General features: G+C 40.6%; 1 protein-coding gene across 5 annotated transcripts in view; it reads right to left on the reverse strand.

Annotated features, from left to right (window-relative positions):
- The window catches only part of PTPRM (protein tyrosine phosphatase receptor type M), a 791,703-nt gene that overhangs the window by 454,196 nt on the left and 311,160 nt on the right, over positions 1-26,347 (reverse strand). For all 5 annotated transcript variants that reach the window (XM_019418445.2, XM_053902396.1, XM_053902395.1 and 2 more), the window contains exon 4: positions 10,252-10,330. In XM_019418445.2, coding sequence (XP_019273990.1) covers positions 10,252-10,330 — 79 coding nt within the window. The remainder of the gene's footprint in view (positions 1-10,251; positions 10,331-26,347) is intronic.

Consider the following 26,347-nt stretch of genomic DNA (forward strand, 5'->3'; position numbering starts at 1 on the left):
ATTTAAAAATAGGCAGAGGACCTGAATAGGCATTTTTCATAGAAGACATACAGATGGCCAACAAACACATGAAAAGATGTTCAACATAACTCATCATCAGGGAAACACAAATCAAAACCACAGTGAGATACTATCTCACATCAGTCAGAATGGCTAGTATCAATAAGACAAAAAATAACAAGGGTTGGCAAGGACGTGGAGGAAAGGCAACCCTTGTGCATTATTGTTGGGAATGTTAATTGGTGGAGACATTATGGGAAGAAGTATGGAGTTTCCTCAAAAATTAAAACAGAAATACCATAAAATCCAGTAATGTCACCATTGGGTATTGACCTAAAGAAAACAAAAACATAAATCTGTAAAGATAGAGGCACCTTATGTTTACTGTACCATTATTTACAATAACCAAGATATGGAAGCAAAATAAGTGTCTATAGGTAGATGAATGGATAAAGAAAATGTTCTATTCCATAATGGAACAGAATATTACTCAGCCATAAAAAAATGAAATATTGCCATCTGTGACAATACACATTGGTACATAGAGTATTATGCTAAGTGAAATAAGTCAGACAAAAAAAAAGACAAATTCCATATGATTTCACATATTATGTGGAATAAAAAAAAAAAAACAAATAAATAAACATACAAAATAGAAACAGACTCATAAATACAGAAAACAAACTGGTGGTTGCTAAAGGAGAGTGGGGGGATGGGTGAAATAGATTAAGAGGTACAAACTTGCAGTTATAAAATAAAATCATAGGAATGAAAAAATAAAGTCATAGGAATGAAAAGTACAGCATTAGGAATATCATCAATAATATTTTTAAATAATTTTGTATGGCTACAGATGGTAACTACGCCTTACTGTGAGCACTACATAATGTACAGAATTATCAAATCACTATGTTGTACACCTGAAACTAACACACCATTGTATGTCAACTATACTGTAATAAAAAAAAGAAAAGAAAAGAAAAGAAAAGAAAAGAAAAGAAAAGAAAAGAAAAGAAAAAGAAATGCGAAAGGGTGTTCTTTGAAAGGAAGTAAAAAAAAGGCTAATTAACATCATAAAAACATAAATGGTAGAGTAAATCTCACTGATAATGGTAAATTTATACTCATTGTTAGATTTTGCAATATGGTAATAGTAGTACATAATTCACTTACAACTCTAAAAGTTATGAAAAAATGAACATAGTAAAAATAACTGTAAATAGAATGATCTTTTATTAGTTACACGATATAAAAATATATAAATTGTAACAACAATAACCTAAAATGTGAGGGGGAGGAGAAGTAAAAGTGTAAAGTTTCAAAATTCATTAAAGTTAAGTTGTTATCAATATAAAATAGGGTGTTATAAGTTTAAGATATTTTATGTAAGCCTCATGGGAATTATATAGAAAAAAAATGTTAGTAGTTTCATGAAAGAACAAGATAAAGAAGTCAAAATATACTGAAACCAAAAACATCAAAACACACACACACAAAAGACACCAAAATCAGAAACAAAGAACAATGGATCTACAACCAGAAAGACATTAACAAAAAGGAAATAGTGAGTCCTTTCCTATCCATAGTTGCTTTATATGTAAATGGCTCAAAAGACCTAGAACATCCGAATAAATTAGAAAGAAAGAAAGAAAGGAAGAAAGAACAATATGCTGCCTCCAAGAGATGCACCTTAGCCTTAAAAACACACATAGGCTGAGAGTGAGGGGATGGAAAAAGACATTTCAACAAAATGGCAACCACAAAAACAAAAACAAAACAAAAATGCAGCAGAGGTGGCTATACTTAGACAAAATAGACTTTAAACTAAAAATGGTAAAAAGAGACAAAGAAAGTCATTATGTAATGACAAAGGGGTCTAACACATCAAGAAGATACAACAATTTACATACATAGTGGTGAAGCACCCAACGTCAGACTTGAACGACACTCTAGACCAAATGGACCTAACGAACACATAAAAAACTCTAGCCAACAGCAGAATGCACATTCTTCCCAAGCACACACGAAATACTTTCTAGGAGAGACCATATAGTCGGCCACAAAACAAGTCTTAGCAAATTTAAGAAGACTGAAATGGTGCCAAAAATCTTTCTGACCACAAAAACATGAAATTAGAGATCAATAACAAGAGGAAAACTGGAAAATTTATGAACACGTGGAAATTAAACTACTCTCTCCTAAATAACAAATGGACCAAAGAAGACATTAAAGAAGAAAAAAAAAAGTTTCTTTAGACAAAAAGGTAAACACAAAATACCAGAACTTGTGGGATGTGGCAAAAGTCATTCTAAGAGGAAAGTTCACAGCAATAAATACCTACATTAAGATGCAATAAAGATCCTAAATATACAACCTAACTCTACATCTTAAAGAACTAAAAAAGAACAAACTGAGCCCAAAGTTAGGAGAAAAACGGAAATAACAAAGATTAGAGTAGAAGTAAAGGACAGAAAACATTAGAAAAGATTAGCTAAACTAAGAGCAGCTTCTTTCAAAATATAAAATTGACAAACCCTTAGGTAGACTAACCAAGGGGGGGGGGGGCGGGGAGGAAGACCCAAATTAACAAATTATAAATGAAATAGGAGACCTTACAACTGATATGGTAGAAATTCAAAGGGTCTTAGGAGGCTACTAAAAGCAACTACCTGCCAACAAACCAAATAACTTTTAAGAAACTGAAAAATTCTTAGACAGCTTATCAAGAGAAAGTCAGGAAGAAATAGAAAATCTGAATAGACCAATTATGAGTAAGGAGATGAATCAGTAATCAAAAAATCCCCCAACCCAGTAACAGGACCAGATGACTTCACCAGTGAATTTTGCCAAACATTTAAAGAAGAATTAGCATCGATCCTTCTCAAACTCTTCCACAAAATTGAAGAGGAAGAAATACTCCCAAACTCATTTTATGAGTCCAGCATTATTCTGATACTGAAACTAGAAAATAACACTACAAACAAACAAACAAACAAACAAAACAAAGTAGGCCCATATTCCTGATGAATATAGATGTAAAAATCCTCAATAAAATACTAGCAAACCAATTCAGCAGCACATTAAAAGGATCATGCATCACGATCAAGTAGAATTTATTCCTGGGATGCAAGGATGATTCAACATAGGCAAATCAATGATTGTACCACATTAATGTATCACATTAATAGAATGAAAAGAAAGAATCATATAACCATCTCAAGAGATGCAGATAAAGCACTGCACAAAATCCAGTATCCATCCATGATAAAAACTATGAACAAATTATACACAGAAGGAACATAGCACAGTAAAAGTCACAAATGACAAATCCACACATACTACCACACTGAATAGTAAAATGTTGAAAGCTTTTCCTCTAAAATCAGAACAAGACAAGGTTGCCACTTTTACCACTCCTATTCAACATAGTTCTAGAAGTCCTAGCTAGGGCAGTCAGACAAGAAAAATAAATAGAAGTTATCAGAATTGGAAAGAAAGAAACAAAATTACCTCTATTTGCAGGTAACATAATTTTATATAGAAAAAAAATCTTAAGACTCAACCAGAAAACTATTATATCTAATCAAAGAATTCTGTAAAGCCCCCATTACAAAATAAACATACAAAGATGAGCAGTACTTCCATGTACTGACAGCAAATTTCTAAAAAATAAATAAAGCAATCAATCTCATTTATGATAGCATCAATACTTGGGAATAAATTTAGCTAGGGAGGTAAAAGATCTATGTGCTGAAAACAAAACATTGATTAAAAAAAAACTTAAAAGACACAAATAGAGGCACCTGGGTGGCTCAGTCTGACTTCAGCTCAGGTCATGATCTCATAGCTCATGAGTTCGAGCCCCGCGTCGAGCTCTGTGCTGACAGCTCAGAGCCTGGAGCCTGCTTCAGATTCTGTGTCTCCCTCTGTCTCTGCCCCTAACCCATTCGCATTCTGTCTCTGTCTCTCTCAAAAATAAATAAACATTAAAAAAAAGACACAAATAAATGGAAATTTCATGTACATGGATTGAAAGAATTAATATTTTTAAAATGCCAATACTACCAACAGTCATCTATAGATTCAACGCAATCCCTACTGAGATTCCAATGGCATCTTTTACAGGAGTAGAAAAAACACTCCTAAAACGTTTATGGAATCACAAAGGACCCTGAATATCCAAAGAAATCCTAAGAAAGAAGAACAAAGCAAGAGGCACCACGTTTCCTGATTTCAAGCTAAACTATGAACCATAGTCATCAAAACAGCATGATACTGGCATAGAAATGGACAAACAGACCACTGGAACAGAATCAAGAGCCCAGAAAAATACCCCAGCATACACAGTCAACTAATTTTTACAAAGGAAGTCAAGCATACTCAATGGAAAAAAGACAGTCTTTTCAACTCAATGAAGAAAAGACAGTCTTTTCAACAAATGGAGCTGGGATAAGTGGATATTCATATGTAAAAGAATGAAATTGGACCCATATCTTACACCACTCACAAAAATTAACTTGAAATGGGTTAAAGACTGAAATGTGAGGTGAAACCATGAAACTCCTGGAAGGAAACAAAGGAATACAGCTCCTCGGCATGGGTCTTGGTAATAATTTCTCAAATAGGACTCCCGAAGTACAGGTAAAAGAATAAAAAGTTAACAAGTGGGTCTATATCAAACTAAAATCTTCCGCACAGCAAAATAAACTATCAACAAAGTGAAATGAGAAACTTGTAGAATGGGAAATATGTGTGTAAACCATCTATCTGACAAGGGTTTAATATCCTAAATATATAAAAAATTCATAGAACTTAAGAGCAAAAAAAAAAAAAAACAAAAAACAAAAAACAAACAAAAAAAACCACCCACCTAATTAAAAAATGGGCTAAGGACCTGAATAGAAATTTCTCCAAAAAAGACATATTGAAGGTCAACAGGTACATGAAAAAATGCTCATCATCATTAGCCATTGGGGAAATGCAAATTAAAACCATAATGAGGTATCACCTCACACCTGTTAGAATGACCATCATCAAAAAGGTAAAAGATAACAAATACTGGGGAGGATCTGGGGAAAAGGAAACCCTTGTGCACTGCTGATGGGACTATGAACCGGAGCAGCCACTCCACTGTGGCTTCCACAGTGTTTTCCACTGTGGAAAACAGTATGGAAGACCCTCAAAAAATTAAAAATAGAACTCTCACATGATCCAGAATCTCACTTCTACCAGTTTATCCAAAGGTACTGAAAACACTAATGGAAAAGGCATCTGCACCTCCACGTTCAGAGCAGTTTTCTTCACAACAGCCATGACATGGAAACAACTTGAGTATTTATCAATTGAAGGTGTAGAATATATGTACAATAGAATGCTATTCAGCCATTAAAAAATAACAACAACAGCAAAAAAAAAAAACAAGGAAATTCCTCATTTGCAACAACACAGATGGACCCTAAGGGCATTATGCTAAGTGAAATAGGTCAGACAGAGAAAGACAAATACCTTGTGATTTCACTTACATATGGAATATAAAACAAAACAAACAAGAAAACAAACTCATGGAAAAGGAGATCAGAGGGAAATGGAGCAAGGTGTTCAAAAGGCACAGACTTCCAGTTATAGGTAAGTACTTGGAATGTAATGGACAACAGGAATACACACTGTGTGACACAGCAAAGTTGTTAAAAGAGTAGATCCTGAGAGTTCTCATCACAAGGAGGAAATATTGGGGTTTCTTTTCTTTCTTCTTTTTGTGTTGATATGAAATGATGGATGTTAACCAAAGTTATTATGGTAATCATGTGATGATATATGTAAACCAAACCACCATGCTGATACCTTAAACTTTTATAGTAATGTATCTCCCATTATTTCTCAATAAAATAAGAAAAAAGATAAATAAGTCAATTAGAAATGGCAAAGAATCTAAGTTGTCATTTCTTTAAAAATGTATATAAGTGGCCAATAAACACCCAAAAAGATGCTTAACAAGATTAGCCATTAAAGAATCAAAACCATAAAGAATTATCACCCCAAAGTCACCAGGGTGAAAAATAAAACATAAATAACAGATATTGGCAAGAATTCACTGCTCCTCGGCCTGTAAAATGGTGCAGCCAATTTGATAAACAATTTCACTGTTATCCACAATGCTAACCATAGAGTTATTACATGACCCAGTAATCCTCATCTTAAATATATAGCCAAAAGAATTGACAAGCCTGTAACAGAAATGTTTGCCACGGTATTATTCCCAATAGCCCCAAATTAGAAAGTCGAATGTCCCTCTGTTGATGAATAGGTACAGAACATACGGTATGTCATACAATGGAAAGTTTCTCAGCTTTAAGAAGGAGAAGTACTGAAATGTTCTGTAACACACAGGCACCATGAAATGTGCTATGTGAAAGAAGCCAGACAAAAAAGACCATGCATTGTAGGATTCCACTTAAATGAAATACGGGAAAGCAAGCAAACCTATAGAGACAGAAAGTAGATTAGTAACTGCCTAGGGCTGGGAGTAGAGGCCAAGGAAAATGGAGACTGACTTAACAGTGGGTGCAGGGTTTCTTTCTGGGTGATGAAAATACCCTAGAATTGATTGTGGTGATGGTTACACAACTCTGTGGATTTACTAAAAACACTGAACATACACTTTAAGCAGATGAATTGTAGGACAGGTGAAATATATCTCAATAAACCTGTTAAAATGCAGCATGGCTCATAAAGGCATATAAATATATACGGGCACTACAAGGTAATAACAGAAATACCCAGACATGCAGAGCTTATAACTTACTTAAAAACAGGAGACAACATTATGAAGCTGATAGGTGCTCCTACTAGGATTATTGAACCAAATTCAAAATATATTTTTAGCGTGAATACCAAATACAAAAATTATCCGTGTTCATTAGAAGTGGTCTTAAGCCATCGAGCTGCTGATTCTGCACAGCCATATCCACATTTCATGCTGAGCCTGCATTTTACTGTCACTACATTAAAATCAATTTTATGAGCAACTGTATACTCTTAACAGAACAAGTACTTTTAAAAAATGTTGAAATGCCTACTCATAAACGTATATGAATCCAAACAGGAGCCTTTAGAGTGAAGTAAATAAATAAAGTTCAGCAGTTTTGCATCTCTTTGGAAAGCATAATTTTGGATATGAAATATTTATGCTCCTTTGTGATTTAAATCTAATGACCACCACGATTTCAAAAAATTGATTATTATTTAGAAATCTTGATAGGAAAGCCCTTAAAATATTATCTGCAAAGCTTTACATTTTAAGACCCAACTATTGCCTTCTTTAAAATCTTTATTTGCATGTTTTCCCCATAAACCTAGAGATTCAGGAAAAAATAACTACAGAAGGGCCATCATCAAAACCATTTAAAGCTTACAGTTCAAAATGCTGTTGTACCATACATCACCTTGGTACAGAGCCCGTTTTGCAATTCTGTGTCTCTTAAGAGCAGTTTGCAAAGCCAATTAGGTATTAGCACCAGTATTCTCCAAAGGCGAGACCATAAACACCATTTCTACGACTACAGGCACCTGGGCTCGGAAGGAATGAACAAAACTGCAGGAAGCACATTTGGGGAAGGTTCTGATAGAAGGACAAGCATTGAGACTTTCTATCTTACTGAAGACAGTGAGAGATTCGTTTTCTGCAGAATGGGAGGAGCCACATTTTAGGAGCTCTTTGCTGGCCAATGGCCAGATGCAGAACAAACCCCAAGATACAGAACGAGACAGACCCCTGCAAACTTGGCCTCATCCACTGCACCTGCAACAGGGCAGCGATAACATCTGTCTTGGGGTGAAGTTTGCCCTGAGTGAAAGGGAGTGCTCACCACATAGTAGGTGTGCAGCATTACTGTATCTATTTTCTTTAACCTCCTGGTAAGAGGTGAATCTGACACAAGGATCAATTGTGCACATTAGAAGATCCCATGGCATTTTTCTAAGCCCAAGGCTATTACTCCATGGATCTGGCTAAGTTCCAACTCAGGTAATTATATTCCACTTCCTAAATTTTCCCTGCTGTTCCAATCAGGTACAGCATCATTCATTTTCCTGCCTTTTCAGAAAAAAAAAAAGGGGGTGGGGAAATTCTTCTTGAACTCACCAATCTTGCTGACGGAAGAAAGGCAAACGCAATGTGTCACAAAAGTAATGTCTGCTTCAGTAAGGAACGACGTGACTGCAGTGTTTGAACTCTGGTGTTGTGGCATGCTCTGAGCACCAAGATAAAGATCTCAGAGAGAGCAAATCCCTCTGGATGAAATCAGATGACTGTGTTCCGATACCCTCATCAGATAACAACCATGAAGGGCTCTCTGTAACTACTACGGGGAATGATCTCATGATCTCTTCAATCCACGCAATAAAAGCAGAGACACTCCTGCAAGTGTTTATATCTTTAATGTCATTGTAGATATAACCATTTTCTCGTGAGTTTGGGTAAGGACCGTCAGCAGAAATCCAGGAATGTATGAACCAGCCAGTCTCTCTTTAATGCTGGGGAGACCCTAAAAATAAAGCAGGCTGCCATCCCTCACATAGCCAAAAGATTTAAAGTCTGACAAGATCAATTTTGGGCAAGGACAGAGGGAAAATAAAACTCCCATGCACTGCTGGTGGGAATATAAACCGGTGCAGACTTTTCATAGCAATTTGGCAGCATCGAGTAAAACTAAAAGTGTTTCTATTCTACATTCCAGGAATTCTGCTTCTAAGAATGTATCCTACCAAGGCTCTTGCACCTTGTACCCAGAGGCACATACATGGATCTTCACTGCAGCCATGTTTGTCGGAGAAAAAAAACGGGAGCAAAGAAACTAAATGTTCGTGGAAAAACAGAAAAACAGAGCGCAGTATATTCATCTGATAGAATATCACAGGTTGACCTAAAGAACATAATGCTAAGTGGGGAAAAAATACAGAGTAATTTATATGGTTGGATACGATTCATTAGAATTTACAAAAGGGCAAACATTACTTTCTTACTTTTTATGAACTACACACTGACTGTGGGAAAAAGCACACCCACATGCGTGCACACACACACAGATGTTTTCAGCATTTTGGATCCTCAGCTCTGAAACCACTCATCTGGGGGTGGGAAAGTCTCCATTGTAGGTTTCTTCGTAGGAGTCTTGGCCTGACCCCCAGGATAGAAGGTGAAAAAGCCACAGTGTGCTTTCCCAGATGACCCTGATTTCCAGCAAGGGAATGAGCACATGATCTAGCTGGCCAACTTTGACAGTCCCACTCAGGGTTTTGAGACCAAGGCTGAGGGGAGAAAGGCGTAGAGACAGTGACAAATGTTGAGGCAGGTGGCAACGGTCAGAGAGCAGGTTGCAGCACCCTTACCCCCATGGATGGCCCCTCAGACATAGGTGCCAGCATGGCTCTGGCTACAGAGCCTCCCTTTGAATCTCTACCCACTCCTGGAGCCTAGATCCATGTTCCCCGTGATTCTATGTGCCACCAATTCCCTTTCTATGCAAAGCTTTTCTGCTTCAAACAGCTACATCTGTTTCTGCTGCTGGTGGAATATGAACCTTAGACATGGAGGGGGCAGCAGCTCGTCCCTATGACACCCCCCTCCCCCCAAGGAGAGACAAGGGAGAAACGGGACTGGCTATGTGCCATATTTTATTGATTTAAGGACAACAGTTTAGACATAAATATGACAGCCTGTTAATAGCTGTTCATACTGAGCGGTAAAAGGAAAAGTGTGTGTTTGTCACCCACGGGACTTTTTTAAAGTATTAATTTTTAAGAGATGAGGACCAGACTATTATTTCTGGGGTCCCCAAATGGTTTAGGTAGATTTCTTGCATTTGACAGGTCCCAGGCCTTTTTGGAGCCATATTGTTTAAAAGTATACGAGTAATGCACTAGACATAGAAACAAAATGCACAGATTCTCAATGTTTAACCTTGTGCTACCGTTTAAAAGGGAAATCTAAAAATCTTTGCAAGGATGTCTGAGTCGACCAAAGTGGCCCATTAGCCTCCAGTCCTGATCGTCATTTCAGAGGCGCTTAGATACAATGAATAACACACAAAATGGATGTTTTTGGACTTCTGGGCTGGCAAAGCAATGCCTAGAGACTTGTCGGGGAACTCGTTTCGCATCACATCTCCTCAGGTTTTAGTGTCTTCTCTTAATCTGGAGCATAAAAGTGCCCCCAACATTGAACCCAAATGTGCAAGAGTTGAGGCAACTTACTACATGGATGTCCTAACACCTTCACTTCATCAATAGCGAGGTAGCCTTGATGTCCAGAAGTTATCACTTCAAAAATCACCTGGAAAATTAAGCAAGATTTATATTATTCACACATTTGGTCAGAGTTTTACCAAGTGTGCTGACACATAAGACACGTAGTCTGTCTTTCTTTCTTTCTTTCTTTCTTTCTTTTCTTTCTTTCTTTCCTTCTTCCATTCTTTCTCTTTCTTTATTTTCTTTCTTTTCCTTCCTTCCTTCCTTCCTTCCTTCCATCCATCCATCCATCCATCCACTCATTCATCTATCCATCCACCCATGCTTCCAACAAATATTAGTGGAGCACCTAATATCTGCCAGTCAACATTTCAGGTTCTAAGATGAAAAAGATAAATAAGACACAAACCCAGTTTTCAGGGGGGTTATTGAGAAGGGATGGGACAGACAGCATCCCACATCAAGGATTCACCTCGTAAGGGAGGTAATACCACGGTTAAGAGCCGATGTTTAGAAGACAGAGGCTTAAAATCATTTACCAGAGACAATATTAAGATTTAAATTGCTTTGGGGCACCTGGGCGGCTCAGTCGGTTAAGCGTCCGACTTCGGCTCAGGTCATGATTTCGCAGTCTGTGAGTTCAAGCCCCACGTCGGGCTCTGGGCTGACAGCTCAGAGACTGGAGCTTGTTTCGGATTCTGTGTCTCCCTTTTTCTCTGACCCTCCCCCGTTCATGCTCTCTCTCTGTCTCAAAAATAAACATTAAAAAAAAATTTTTTTAAAGATTTAAATTGCTTTAAGATAACACATTTTCTGGTCAACTCCTTTGAGGGGATTCTATAACTACACTGAACCGTGTGGGGCCCTAGGTTTTATACATCTAAAATGAAAAAAACACTGTAAGTGCTGTGAAAAAAAAAAAGTACAGGGTATTAGAGTAACATGTACCAAGAGGACCTCCCATGAGGAGGTAGCAATTCAGCTAAGATCTGAATATGAGTGAAGAAAGACAGTAAGGCTTCTTCCAGGGTATGTGCAAAGGCCCTGAGCTAGACATGACCAGAACCATGAAGAGGAGCATTGGGACCTATAGCTATAAAGATGAGCTGTGACTGGGTTACAGAAGCTCCACTCACAGAGCAGAGATTCAAAAGAAGACAGTATATTAATAATATAAAGATGCTTGGGCCCCTGGGTGGCTCAGTCAGTTAAGCATCCATTTCGGCTCAGGTGATGATCTCACAGTCCGTGGGATCAGGCCCCGCATCAGGCTCTGCACTGACAGCACAGAACCTGCTTGGGATTCTTTTACCCCCTCTCTCTGTCCTCCTCCCTCCCCCCTCTCAAAAATAAATAAATAAGCATTAAAAATAACACCATTAAGAGGTTACACCCACTGAAATTCAGATGGCAGAGGTATGAATTAAGAGGACAATGATATAAAAATCTCTATAGTAGTCAAACCAAGAGGTCTTTGGCAACTTTTTGATTGTGGGAAAGGTGAGGCAAGAAAAGAAGGGCAACATGCTCTTAAGTTTTCAGAACGAATGACATTTTTGAGATGGTAGAACCCCTTCAGAGAAATTGAGGCTAAAGGAGAAAGAAAGAACCGGTAAGAAGCTATCGATGTTCTTGCTACGATTGTTTAAAGCTGTCTGTTGTCAGCCTCTGATTAAAAAGGTCCACATGACATCACTTAAACCTCCATTTACACATACCTGCATCAGCATAGAAACCGTGGCTCATGCAAGGTACATATGCTAAGTCTTAAAACATCCCAGTAACTGCACTTCTTGGAAAAATTAAAATTTTCATTCTCATAAAAACCAATACAAAATGAGAAGCTTTATTCATAGTAACCAAAAACTGGACACAGCCCAGATGCATTCAAATGGTACGTGATAAACCAGACTGTGGTACATCCACAGCATGGAATACTACTCAACAATAACAAGGAAATAACTACTGATGCACCCAAAACTTGGATGAATCTAATAATGCTGATGAGTCCATGTATGTAACATTGTGTAAGGTAAAAGTTTCTGAAGGGAGAGCAGATTAGTGGTTGCCAGGGCTGAGGGATGGTGGGAGAAGGGATGGGAGAGTCATTACAAAAGGACAATGTGAGTAATCCCTGTGATGTTGTAACCTTTAAGGTCTTCACTGTGGTGGCAGATGCAGAAACCTACTTAGGTAATAAAACTGTATATAGTTCAGGGGCGCCTGTGTCCAGCTTCAGCTCGGGTCATGATCTCACAGCTCATGAGTTTGAGCCCTACATCAGGCTCTGTGCTGTCAGTGCAGAGCCTGCTTCGGATCCTCTGTCTCCCCCTCTCTCTCTCTCTCTCTCCCCCCGCACGCTCCCTCTCTGCCCCTCCCCCACTCAAACGTGTGCTCTTTCTCTCTCAAAAATAAACATTACAAATAACTGTACAGCTCATAGCAGCTTTATTTGCAATAGCTAAAACATGGAAGCCACCGAGTATCCATTGACAGATGAATGGATAAGCAAAACGGGGTAAATACATACAATGGAGTATTACTCAATCCTACAAATGAAGGAAATTCCTGTACATGTTATGACATGGAGAAACCTGGAGAACATTATGTGAGGTGAAATGAGTCGGCCGCAGAAGGACAGATACCGTAAGATCCCACGTACGAGTTACCTGGAAGTACACAGGAAGTAGAATGGTAGTTGTCAGGGCTGGGAGAGAGGGATGGGAAGTGGCTGTTTCGTGGGTGCACAAGCGGAAAAGAGTTCTGGAGATGGATGGTGGTGGTGATGGCTGCACAACATCGAGAAGGTATTTAATGCCCCTGACCTATACACTTCAACATGATTAAAATGATAAATTTTGTTACTTGCATTTTACTAAAAAAGTGAAAAAATGTACAGAAATACACACACATGCATGTCCAAGTCCATGTAAAAGAAGAAATCTGGAAAAGCTCTGTAGATTTCAACAATGTCACTATCCTGGCTGCGATACCATACTTCTGGTTTGCAAAATGTTACCATTGGAGGAAACTGAGTACTACGTATGCAGGAATCTGTATCATTCTTGGTGTTTTTTTTTTTTTTCATAAAAATTTGTAAAGTTTATTATTTATTTTCAAGAGAGAGAGACAGACACAGCATGAGCAGGGGAGGGGCAGAGAGAGAGGGAGACACAGAATCCGAAGCAGGATCCACGCTCCAAACTGTCAGCACCGAGCCCAACACAGGGCTCAAACTCACTGACCACGAGATCACGACCCGAGCTGAAGCTGAAGTCGGACGCTTAACTGACTGAGCCATCCAGGAGCCCCATGTATAACAAGAAATACTTGTTATCGCATCTGATTCCACAATGATCTCCACAAAAAATTTCAACTTAAAAAAAGTAACTGTAAATTACACAGGATGTGTTACATACACTGAATAGCTACCACTCCGTTCTCTTGTTAGTTCATGTGAAAATTCTTTAAGGAAGAACTAAGAGATTCAGATAAAAGATAATTGTGAAAAACTCAGTCTTTCTGATTCCGGATATCATGTATCATGCTGTTTTTGCTACTACACATTGCCTGAACAAACACTTCCACCCTACGACTGCATTATTTATGTGTGTGTGATGGATGTGAAAATGGAGAAAGCCATCAGCAGAGCCCAAAATGGAAAGGCTCGAGGGGCTTCCTAGATAAGAAGTCATCCCAGAAACACCCGCGAGACTAGACGACACTGGGCTACAATGCCAACGCACTGAAATACAAAACACACGGGAGAGGAGAGGCCCAAAGTAGAACAGAAATGAAATAAAACATTGTCCTGTTCGTAAGTGTATCTTTTTTCCACTGATGACCCGGAGAGAGGCAGAGATGCATGCACATTATTACAATGGGATCTGGCCTACTTCTCTCTGTGTTAAAGTCTAGACGACAGTCGAGGGAACAAAAAGCAGGTGAACACTGAGAGCAAGTAGGGGAGAAAGCCCTCTGGACGCCCTCAAAGCTGGGCCCCTGCGAAACGGTCCTATCCTGCCTGGCAGGAGGCAGCAGCAGCAGCAGGCAGTACTGGAAGCAGCCAGCCGCTCTGCTCAGAATGGCCACTGCACAGACCAATGTCCCTGACCATCAGCTACCCAAGAACTCCATGGCTCTGGTCACGAAAAGGGTATTTTGAAAGCCCAAACCAGAAATGTTCATCCAGGGACACCTGGGTGGCTCATTTGGTTGACTGACTGACTTTGGCTCAGGTCATGAACCCACAGCTCGTGGGTTCAAGACCCACACAGGGCTCTGTGCTGACAGCTCGGAGCCTGGAGCCTGCTTCCGATTCTGTGTCTCCCTCTCTCTCTGCCCCTCCCCGGCTCACACTCTGTGTCTTTCCCTCAAAAACAAATAAAAAATTTTTAAAAATTAAAAAAAAAAGAACTGTTCATCCAGCCTTCCCTTCTCCCAGCTGATCCCCCTTCCCTCTTCCCTCCCTCCCTCTCACTCATTCATTCACTCACTCATACCAGTCTCCACTGAGTGTCCTTTTTACTCCAGGCAATGGCATAAGTACTGTGATAAGCACCATGAACAGAACAGATGCAAAATTGTCCTTCTTACCAAAAATTGTATTTTCACATTATCAACTGTAAGAGTTGAAGCTTCTTATAAAAAGAGAATGATCTGTATTTTTAAAGGGATATGTTAACTCTCAGAATAGACTGTACATGTAAAACATGCTCATGTGGATCTATTTTTGAAGTTTATGTGCTAAAATTTAATGCACAATATTTCATTTAAACCAATACAGCACCGTGGCCCTAAGAAAGGAAGGAGGAGAAGAAATCAGACATCTCGATAAGTCACCCTAAAACCTCTGAATCTGGTTTCTCACCCATCACTTCAATAGAATTTATGATGACCCTCAAAAGTTTTACACTCAATGATTCGGAGTCTTACTGTCCAACTATTAATAGGATATTTATTGTAAGCTCTGAGAGGGATCCAAAAAAAAAAAAACCAAACTAGACAATTTTATGGAATTCAAGCTTTAGTTCCACAAAAAATAAGGAACACAGACAAGAACAAGACAGGAGCCAACTAACAGGTGGGAACAATAAGGAGCTATTAGGACTGTGATCTTTCTCCACCACAGAACTGTCACCTCCTCATTACCAAACCAACCAGGATGCCTCGGATCCAGCCAAGGCAACCTTCCACCCAATTTTTCAGCCTGCTCGTTAAACTCACAGCTGCCCCAGAAAGGACTTACAAGTGTCTCTGCGAGACCCGAGGCGGTGAGTGTTCAGCAGCAAGGGAGATTCCCGGCAAGACGACTTGCCAGGGGAGGCCACAACAAAAGAATCTTCGGCTTACTTCTGAAACTTTATTTGCCCCCCTTGGTCTTCTAGCTGGAGTACCACAAAGCCTCCAAGTGCAAATATACCAAGAGAACAATGGACTTCTCCTTTCAGTTAATTAGAAATTCTGGAAGGTAAACTTCTAAAACTTGGCAGGTTCCCACACTGACTTAATAGTGTCTCTAAAAATAACCTTCATAGGGGGCGCCTGGGTGGCTCAGTTGGTTAAGACTCTGACTTCGGCTCAGGTTATGATCACCAGAACACCATTCCCAAGTTTGAGCCCCACATTGGGTCGTGTGCTGACAGCTCAGAGCCTGGAGCCTGCTTTGGATTCTGTGTCTCCCTCTGTCTCTGCCCTCCCTGCTTGCACTCTGTCTCTCTCTCTCTCTCTCAAAAATAAACATTAAAAAAATTAAAAAAGGAAAAAAAAACCAGATTCACTCTGTGGTTTCTAACAAACAAGAGGGTTCAAACACACAGCTAAACACCCAAGGCCTCTTTTAAATAGGTTTCTTAAAAACAGACTTTAGAATCTCATGAAAAGGTTTCCTTGTCTTGAAGTCTTGCTACCTGGCAAGTTTTCCATTTTGTACTTTTTTTCTAACCAGTGCCCTTACCAAGAAACCTTCAAAAGCAAAAATATTTTTGTCTGTTTTTGTTAAATAAGGAAGCATGCTATTGAAAGTACAGGTATAGCTCTAGTGAAGTATGACAAGTGTAGGCAGAACCCAGAAGGAGTCCCTGGGATGTCTGAAGATGCCAGCACACTGGGCCAAAAAGACTGAGGTCCGAGGAAGGAAGCGACATGAGAAGGCCAATGGCGCCACTGGAAAAGGAAGTAAGAGAGGTGGGTACAGCTGTGCCCACGCTTACTTTTATCAAACACAACAAACTACCTTGACAATCTCTATTATAAGTGAGGTTTGGGTCTCTTTAAGAAACACACAAAGCCTTTTCTTTTCGAAAACATTTAAAAACAAACTTTATATACGGTGCATGTCTATGTCCCAAGTATCTTCTGTGCATATTATATAATTTTCCCCAGTCACCCATACAAGGTAAGTAAGTACATTCCCTTTTAGAGATGGGGAGGCTGACTCAGAAAGTAATTAGGTAATTTTTCTGAGGTTACAAAATTAGTATATTGCAGAGTCAGGGTATAATTCTAGGTCTATTTTACTTTGCAGTCTGGACACTTCCTGTTACTGAATGCCTTAACTAGCAGGCATGGGAGACTACATATATGTAGAATATACACACATATACATATGCCTAACCTATACATACATACATACATGCCTCTTTCCACACACACACACACACACACATGCACACACACACACTACATAATCATGCATTCACACACACATAAATATATACATCTTTAATGTGTGTGTGTGTGTGTGTGTGTGTTCTAAAATTTTTACTTCCAGATTTAAGTAATGAATCTTGTAATCATCTATTTGACCTAGAAATGTAGATGCAAGGAATGGTTATAAGACATAGCTTTAACAACATAAATCTTAAGACAGAGGTCAGCAAACTATAGTCAACAGGCCAAATCGGCCCCAACCTAATTTTTATAGGTTGGTTTTTATAGTCTTCAACTGCGGGTGAAAGTCAAAAGAAGAATAATATTTAGCAATACATGAGAATTATGTGAAATAGAAATTTCAGTGTCCACAAATAAAGTTTTACCGTAACACAGTCATGCTCATTCAATTGTGTATCGTCTACGGCAACTTCACACAAAAACAGCAGAGTTGAGTAGATGCCACAGAGACCATCTGGCCCACAAGGCCTGAAATATTTACGACTACCCAACTTCCGGATTTAAGAGAAAACTTTCCCGCTTGGCTCCCCAACAACTGCCATTACCCTGGATAACAAGAAAACATGCATCGATGCATGCTTGTCATTGACTGCAATAGCTTCTCACAGCCCAACGCAACATGCCCTGCACTTTGTGTGGGAGCAATGCATTCCAGCTGTGTGGCAAGGGGAGAAACCCTCTCCTGGCTTGACTTGCTTCAACTGTATTACATGGGTACTGATTTCAATGCCCGCTCAAGCTGATAGTACCATTTCAATTATTTATTTATTCATCATTTATCTATTTATTTTTAACAGGGGGTGAGAACATGAGTGGGGGGAGAGAGGCAGAGGGAGAGAGAGGGAGAGCGGGATAAAGAGAGTGAGAGAGGGAGAGAGAATCTTAAGCAGTCTCCCCTCTCAGCACAGAGCCTGACCCGGGGCTCAATCCCAAGATCCTGGGATCACGATCTGAGCTGAAACCAAGAGTTGGACGTTCAACTGACTGAGCCACCCAGGCGTACTCATTACCAATTTTTTTTTAAAAAGCGTAATTGCAATATACCAAAACAAGACCATAGACACTGATTAAGGGGCACCTGGGTGGCTCAGGTGGTTGGGCATCCGACTTTGGCTCAGGTCATGATCCCACGGCTCATGAGTTCGAGCCCGTGTCAGGCCCTTTGCTGACAGCTCAGAGCCTAGAGTCTGCTTCAGATTCTGTGTCCCTCTCTCTCTCTCTGTCCCTCCCCTCGTCATGCACACGTGCTCTCTTGCTCTCTCTCTCTCTCTTGCTCTCGCTCTCTCTCTCTCTCTCTCAAGAATAAACATTAATGGGGCGCCTGGGTGGCTCAGTCGGTTGAGCGTCCAACTTCGGCTCAGGTCACAATCTCATAGTTTGTGAGTTCGAGCCCCATGTTGGGCTCTGTGCTGACAGCTCAGAGCCTGGAGCCTGCTTCGGATTCGGTGTCTCCCTCTCTCTCTGCCCCCAACCCACTCGCATTCTGTCTCTGTCTCTCAAAAATACATAAACATTAAGAAAAAAATTTTTAAAAAAAGAATAAACATTAAACAAATTTTTAAAAATTGATTACTTTATAGACCTCAAAACACTGAATAAAAAATTAAATCGAATTAAAAATAAAATAAAACCTAACTATTTTAGCAGTCAAATCTACAAAGCAACTGAACTACTGAGAATGTAGAACACTTTCGTATTAAAACCTGACCCTCAGCATTCTATACAATGTTCTTTGGCATGAGCTATATTTTGGTGAAATGTCTTTGTATTTACTGAGATACATACAATTTTAGGAAAAATGTCTTTTCCATCTAAACTGTGATTATTTGAAAAGCTGAAAGCTAAAGTGGTTGATCACAAAGTCATCCTAGCTTATTCTGGAAGAATTTTACCAGCACACAGTATTTAATCTTATATCTCTGTCCTCCTCTTTTTTGGATTTGGTTGGACAAAAAATATAATTAATCCCCCTTATTTGCAGATTCTGTACTTGTGAATTTGCCTACTCACGAATTTATTTGAAACCCCCAAATCAATACTTGCAAAGCTTTCTTGGTCATTTGTGGATATGCACACAGTGACAAAAATTTGAATGGCTCAAGCCCCACATCCCAGCTGAGGTCAGTCAAGGCAATGCTCTGCTTTTTGATTCGGTTCTCACACCATAAACAAGTGTCCTTGTCCCAATCTACATAGTGCCACTTTTTTCATATTTTTGTGCCTTTTATTGGTGATGTTGCTATTTATAACGGTGCCCAAGTGCAGTGCTGAGGGGTCGTCTAGCATTCCTATGCACACAAGGCTTAAGCTGACTTACCGTGAAAATACATGTGTTAGGGAACTTTCATCTGGGCATACGTCATCATTTTGGCTGTTCAGTGTTAAAAACCAACAATGAGGGGCACCTGGGTGGCTCAGTTGGTTAAGCGTCAGACTTCGGCTCAGGTCATGATCTCACGGTTTGTGAGTTCGAGCCCCACATCAGGCTCTCTGCTGACAGGTCAGAGCCCGGAGCTTGCTTTGGATTCTGCGTCTCCCTCTCTCTCTGCCCCTTCCCTGCTCATGCTCTGCCTCTCTCTGTCTCAAAAATAAATAAAACATTAAAAAAAAAATTTTTTTTAAACCCAACAATGTACATTAAGTAAGGAGTCTTTAACAGAAAGACTCCTAAAACAAGGTTATGTGTTGATCAGTTGATGCAAATGCTGTGACCAGAGGGTCTCAGGACTAATCCCTTATTTCCCATGGAAGCAACCCAGAATTCAGTGTTCACTAATTGAGTACTCACTCACTGTGACTTCACAGAACATAACAACCATGAATGGAAATCAACTGCATTAGCGTGCCTGGATTCACATTGAGTCCTCATTTCTATTAAGGTACTCGGGCACAGGAAGGACAAAATGCTCATTTTTACCGATGCTTCCCAAATGGTAAAGAAATGTAGATGTAAGAAATGGGATGTAAAGAAATGTAGAATAAAGAGAATCGATATCCGTTCAATACCTCAACAAATAACCTCTCAGGAGACATGGTGTTGGATCCCCATTGTTGTTGGAGCCTTTGGGAAAAGCCACTTGCTCTCAGGTAGGAAACTGTCAGTTAAACCACTAACTAAGGCTCTTTCACTGGCTCATGAAAAGCCATCCTGGAGGTTGGCCTGCGAGGGGCTTGACATGAGGCTATCCTTCAGATGCCTTCCAAACAAGAGACGAAAGCAGTTTAACACCGCAGCCTCCCCTTTCCTCCCTGCTTCAGTGAAGGGCAAAATTAGATTTCCATGCTGCCACTTTTCCTTGCTATGTGTGAGCAAAGAAAAGGGGTTTGCTTACCAACACAAACACTCACCACGGAAAATGTGTTGGTGCAAGCCATTTGTCAATTCCCCAGGACAAACGGGATGAAACACTGTACGTCTGTCCTCCCACCCGAAACCTGGGAGATCCTTTCTGTCTTCGATTTAAATAAAAAGCAAAGGTGGATCATGCTCATTCACTAAAACATACATAATAAAACTCTCCATAACGACAAAGAGCCAAAGCCAAACTGCAACGTATGTGACCTTAAAAAGTCAGGAACAAAATAGTGAAATACTTGTTTATATGGACATATTATCAGAGTAAAGTAAAAGCCCACTTTCCCAAAGTTAAAGGTATTCGAAGGACAGCAGGGGTCTCACTGGAGTGAATTATTGGGGGCTTTGTCATGCTAATTGAAGTCATTCTTATATGACTTCATCTGCTTTTCAACCAATAAACATGGCTTTCCTCACTTCTTGTTTTCCCTTTCACATTTAAAAAGAGCTAGTGTTCTTTTCAAATCTTTTCTAATCATAGCTCAAGTACTCATTCTATAAAACAAGATGTGGAAGAAAACTAAGGTTGAGGGGGGAAAATAGGAAAGTTATAAGGAAAAGGGCAAGATGAACAAGAAGTAACAGACCACAAAGAAGTTTGAGATGGGGACCCAGAACAAGTACCTATCCTTGATCATCAAATCATAAGTACAAGCTGAGAATGAAACAGAGATATGGTAAGTTTTGAACACACGTGAATTGATACACTTCCCAAATGCAGCTCTAGGTCCCTACTAAAGTGACAGCCAAGTATGCTCCCACTGATTTCTTGTAACATACTGTTCATCTTTAAGCAAAATATGCAGAGGACAGGGACCTCCAATAAAGGCAGCAGAGTAGGAGGACCATAAGGTCACTGTGTCCCACAGATACAACTAGATAACACCCTCATCAGTATAAATATCCCAGAAAACAGAAGACTGGCAGAACAGACATTCCACAGCTACATATAAACAAGAGGACATACAAGAGGTAGGAAGGGTGGAGGGGGGTGTTGCTAAACACACCATCATCATGCTCTCTAGGTGCAAGGTGCAATGTATCCACCCCTGTAAAACCCTCCATATCCACCTTGCTGGGGAGAAGTGGATTGTTAATGCCTGAGCCTGCTACCACCCCAGCTGCCAGCACCCTAGGGTTTTCCAAACTCTTCTCTCCTGAACTATCTGCTCCTCTTGCGGCCAGTTTACCTGAGTTTGTTCCGGAACAATGTGGGCGTACCCAGCTAGGAGCTGTGCTTCCAGCCGTTCAATTTCCTGGGGATTCCTCCGGTGGGGTGGGAGGAGTTGGCCAGGGCGGCCACGAGGGCTCACCCATTCTTTCCTGAATTAGGGGGCTGTGACAGGTGGATAACAGTTTTTGGCAAGCCAGCCAGGAAGGGCATGCAGCTTCATCGCGTGATTGTCTTCACAGACTCCTGACCAGGCAGGTGCCTCGGCCCCTGCCGCTGCTTAGACTGCCTTGGAGGGGTAGAAAAGGTGAAGTTCCAGCAGCTGCCGGGACCACTTGCAGGGAAAGGTCCCTATCCTACCCTTGCTGACCTGTAGTCTGCTTCATGTGCGGTTTGAAAAGAGAAATAAGTTTGGGAAGCACCGAGCTTCAGTATTCTGGGTAAGTTGCAGCAGTACTGATCAGTTTCCCATTTCTATTTGGGAGCGAAACTGTCTAACACTTGGTACCCAGTGGTGCAAAAACATGGTTATAAGTCTAGGAGTCCCAACTTCATCTCACCAAGGAATTTGGCTCCCCTATGCAGGAATACGGAAGAGTACTCTGTTTGGTTCGGTTTCTTTCACTTCCCATTCATTCCTTTCTTCTCTTTTGGGGGTGGGAAATGCGACTTCCATCCCCCCTGACAGTGCCTTGTGGTGTGCTTTGGCGGCACGGTCCACATATGGCTATAAGCCGATGAGTAGGAAGATGATTTTCTTAACTGCATCACTGCATGGCTCACGTACGTACATACTAGAATCAGAAAAAAGATCGGCCTTTGAGTGGGTCTGAAAATTACCATACTATCCAATTAGAATTATTTTGTCAAAGATCTGGGAAATGAAATGACATTCTTATATGTCCAGGCTTTTATGCTGGTAGGTAACAGAGATTCAGCACATAAAGCTCATGATGCAAAGAAAGACAGGTTAAAGTGTGTGAGGACAGCAGGTCAAATGAGGAGAAAGAGAATGAGGAACACACCTTGTTACAATCTTTGGACCCCTGCCCTGGAATTCTACCTACCCCAAATGTGGATGGAGCCCCCTCTGCCCTAGTTTGTCCTCCTCCTACTTATTGCCTCAAGGGGCAAGAATGGCCCTCCCTTTTAAGACCTGCTAAGACACCAAATGTGGTCAGGAGACCCCCCAGTATGGAACAGGACGTTTCCTTTGCAGCCTTATCCTGTAGGGATGAATCCCCAGAGACAGTCTGCCAGATATTATTGGACATACAGGCCTTTCTCTACTTCAGACCTTTTAAAGTGGAAAAATTCAAACCATACTTGTAGAGAGGATCCTCAGAAAACGTCTGACATCGTTTGCCACTATTTTTGTCATTGATAAGCCTCCTTAGGCAGATATGCAGACCCTTTTTTAAAAATTTATTTATTTTGAGAGAGAGAGAGCAAGTGAGCATGAGTTGGGGAGGGGCAGAGAGAGAGGGAGACACAGAATCCCCAAGCAGGCTCCGCACTATCAGTGCAGAGCCCGACGCGGGGCTCGAACTCACGGCCGTGAGATCATGACCTGAGCTGACATCAAGACTTGGACGCTTAACCGACTAAGCCACCCAGGTACCCCAGATACGCAGACTCTTAAGTATTCTATAGACAATGAGCAACCGCAGTGACTGATTAATAAAGCCCATGAGGAGGCTCAGCATCTGACTGATGAAAATCCAGGTATTACCCCCTTACCAGCAGGGGCAATCCTGGTGGCCAAACCTGGCTGGGACCCAAATGTTGCTGAAGGAATGGTTCTTCTGAACCACTGCTAAGATATATGTTTACAGAACTAAAGTGAAGGGTCCCAAAGCAAAAATGTCTTAATAAAGTCAAGGAAATTCAACAGAAATTAAATGCTGATCCATCTGAGTTTCTGGAGAGGATTTATGAAGCCTATCAAAAATATTCCCAGTGAGGATCCTGGGGCTTTTGAAAATCTGAAAATGGTTAATTTGACCTTTATGGGACGAAGTGCCCCTAATATAGGAAAGAAGCTGCAAAAGGTCCAGGGAGCGGTAGGTGTGAACTCTTCTTAGCTGGTGCACATTGCTTTTAAGGTGTTTAGCTTTAGGGAGGAAAAGCATATGAAACAAGGAAGTCCATTTCTCACAGCCCATAGTCAATGGGAAAAAATGGAGAAAATGAACCATACTTTGAAAAGGACCATCACAAAGCTGTGTCAAGAAACTCATTTAACATGAGATAGGGTACTGCCGCTTGCCCTCTCTGCATGAGGGCACCTCAAAGTGGGCTTGGATTGAGCGCCTATGAAATTGGATACGGGAGACCATTCCTGGCCTCTTGAGTTTCGCCCCCTCTACCCAGAAGGGGGCCAAAGAAAAATTAAACAAAATTTAACGCTTGAACCAAATATTAACCATGATTCATTAGTTTATTTCCACTAGGACGGCCTTCTTGCTGCAAGAACCACTGCACCCGTCTCAACCTGAGGATAAGATCTTATTAAAGACTTGGAATGAACATGGACCTGACCAAGAATTAACTGAAAAATGGACTGGACCTTATGATGTCCTACTAGTCCCCCATTCCCCTTGAAATGGGACAAAGTGAAGCTATGGATACATCACACTAGAGTTAAATGGTGCCCGTACAATGATAAGAAGGGGACCCGGGTGGCTCAGTCGGTTAAGCGTCCAGCTTCGGCTCAGGTCATGACATCACGGTTCATGAGTTCAAGCCCTGCATCAGGCTCTGGGCTGACAGCTCAGAGCCTGGAACCTGCTTCAGATTCTGTGTCTCCATCTCTCTCTGCCCCTGCCCCGCTCAAGTTCGTTCTCTCTCTCTCTCTCTCTCTCTCTCTCTCTCAAAAATAAAAATTAGGGAAAAAAAAGAAAAGGAGAAGATAGAAGAGACCACCAAGCCATTCTACTGGGAAAGTCACCCTATTCAAGACTTAAAATACCTCTTTAGAGGAAAGAACCCGTAACAACATGTTTCTTCTGTGCTCTGTATGAACCATGTCTTCTTTCTCCCTAGGTTGGAAAGATAATGGACTAGTTGGGGTAACCCAGGCTTTGGCCTCAACTACATGTGCTGTCAATTGTTGGATGTGTCTAAAAGCCCAATCAGTATTGGACCATAGAGACCCGTTGGTCCCCCCTGTTTACAATACCTCAGGAGTCCATGAAGGCAACTGGTTTCCAATCGTTAAGGCCTGGACAATAATGTATAGGGTTAGAATAGTTATTTCCCAAGATGATCATAAGGTACCCCCATGTCTTACAGTCCCTCTAATTAAAGTACTAAAAGAAGTAATTTTCAAAGGACAAAACCGGGAGTATACTTCCCAATTAGATACCACATGAAGGACCAACTCCCTATGTGTAAACAACGCTGTGTTTCTTTTCCAGCTATGGATGACATTCACAGCCAAGGCCGGCTGGGCAGAGGCTGGATGGGACAAGCTGCCCTTTGGGTGAGCCTATTCTCCCACCTTTTGTCATCGTGCTCTGGCTGGATTTGTTTTTATTTGAAAATTAAATGGAGTCCCCTGGGCCATGGACTGTGTTACGAATTCTTCTACCGCTATACATTATCTTCTGGCCACCTTGGCGACTGCCTTCTCCTTTCATCCTGCTCAAGAAACTTAAGCATTGGGCCAGTCCCCCACAGGTATTTACCAGACTAGATCATGACCTCCCAGGCAACATCCCTGATGGAGATGAATACTTCCTTGGCTATACATTGTTGCCATGGTGGCAGGTGGGGGGAAGGTTGCTGTGCATCATCATGTGCCTTTACAACTTGTCCCAGATTCTAACCACCATAGCTAATGATCATAAGTCATCAGATTCCCGTACTAAAGTCATCCTAGGTAACTGTATATCCTAGCTGAGCAAGGGGGAATTTATGTCATTGTTCATCCATCTTGCTGTGCCTATATTAATGCTTCATCAGAGGTGGAAACAAGCATCAAGAAAATTAGACAGCAAGGTACATGGTTACAATAACCATGGGCCAGCACACCCTTTCCTTGGATGGAATAGGGGAAAGAATCAGAGATTGTTTTTCACGTTGATTTTCATGGATACCGACAGGTATAGAGTCTGTCCTTAAAGAAATAACCAAAATGGGCTTGACCACTGTGCTCTCAAGTAGCAGGGTTCTATTTGGGATTCAGACTTCTTGTGATGTGTACCTATGCTACATTCTTTCAATTCACACTCTTGAATGAGTCAGAAACAACACAGAAACAGGCACATTTCTTCCACTGAAACAAAAACAAAAACAAAAACAAAAACACTTCATCTCCCCTATCCGGCAGGAAGTAGCCAGTTGGAGAATGGCGGTCATACTCCCATAAAAATGGAAGGAAATATTGACAGTGGAGATCTGTTAGCAAGCCCTCTTGCTTAACTTTAGATCCCAACAGTTAAACCCAGAAACAGACCTCCTGACTCATGCTCTAACTGAATCCCACTGTTCTTATTTTTTTAATTTATATTATTTTTTGATTCCAGTATAATTAACATACATTGTTATATTAGTTTCAGGTGTACATTATAGTGAGTGATTCAAAAATCTGATATATTACTCATGTTAAGTGTACCTCTTCATTCCCCTCACCTATTGCACCCATCCCTACACTGACTTCTCCTTTGGCAACCACCAGTTTGTTCTCTATAGTTAAGAGTCTGTTTTTTTAATTAAATGAATACCAATTCGACATATTAATGAAATCATATGGTATTTGCCTTTCTCTGACTTACTTTACTTTGCTTAGCATTATACCCTCTTGATTCATCCATGTTGTTGCAAATGGCAAGATTTCATTCTTTTTGAAGGATAAGTAATATTCCAGTATGTATGTGTATGTGTGTGTGTGTGTGTGTGTG

Source organism: Panthera pardus, unplaced genomic scaffold (assembly GCF_024362965.1).
Source record: "Panthera pardus isolate Hobbes unplaced genomic scaffold, ASM2436296v1 HiC_scaffold_15, whole genome shotgun sequence".
In the NCBI taxonomy this organism is placed as follows: Eukaryota; Metazoa; Chordata; class Mammalia; order Carnivora; family Felidae; genus Panthera; species Panthera pardus.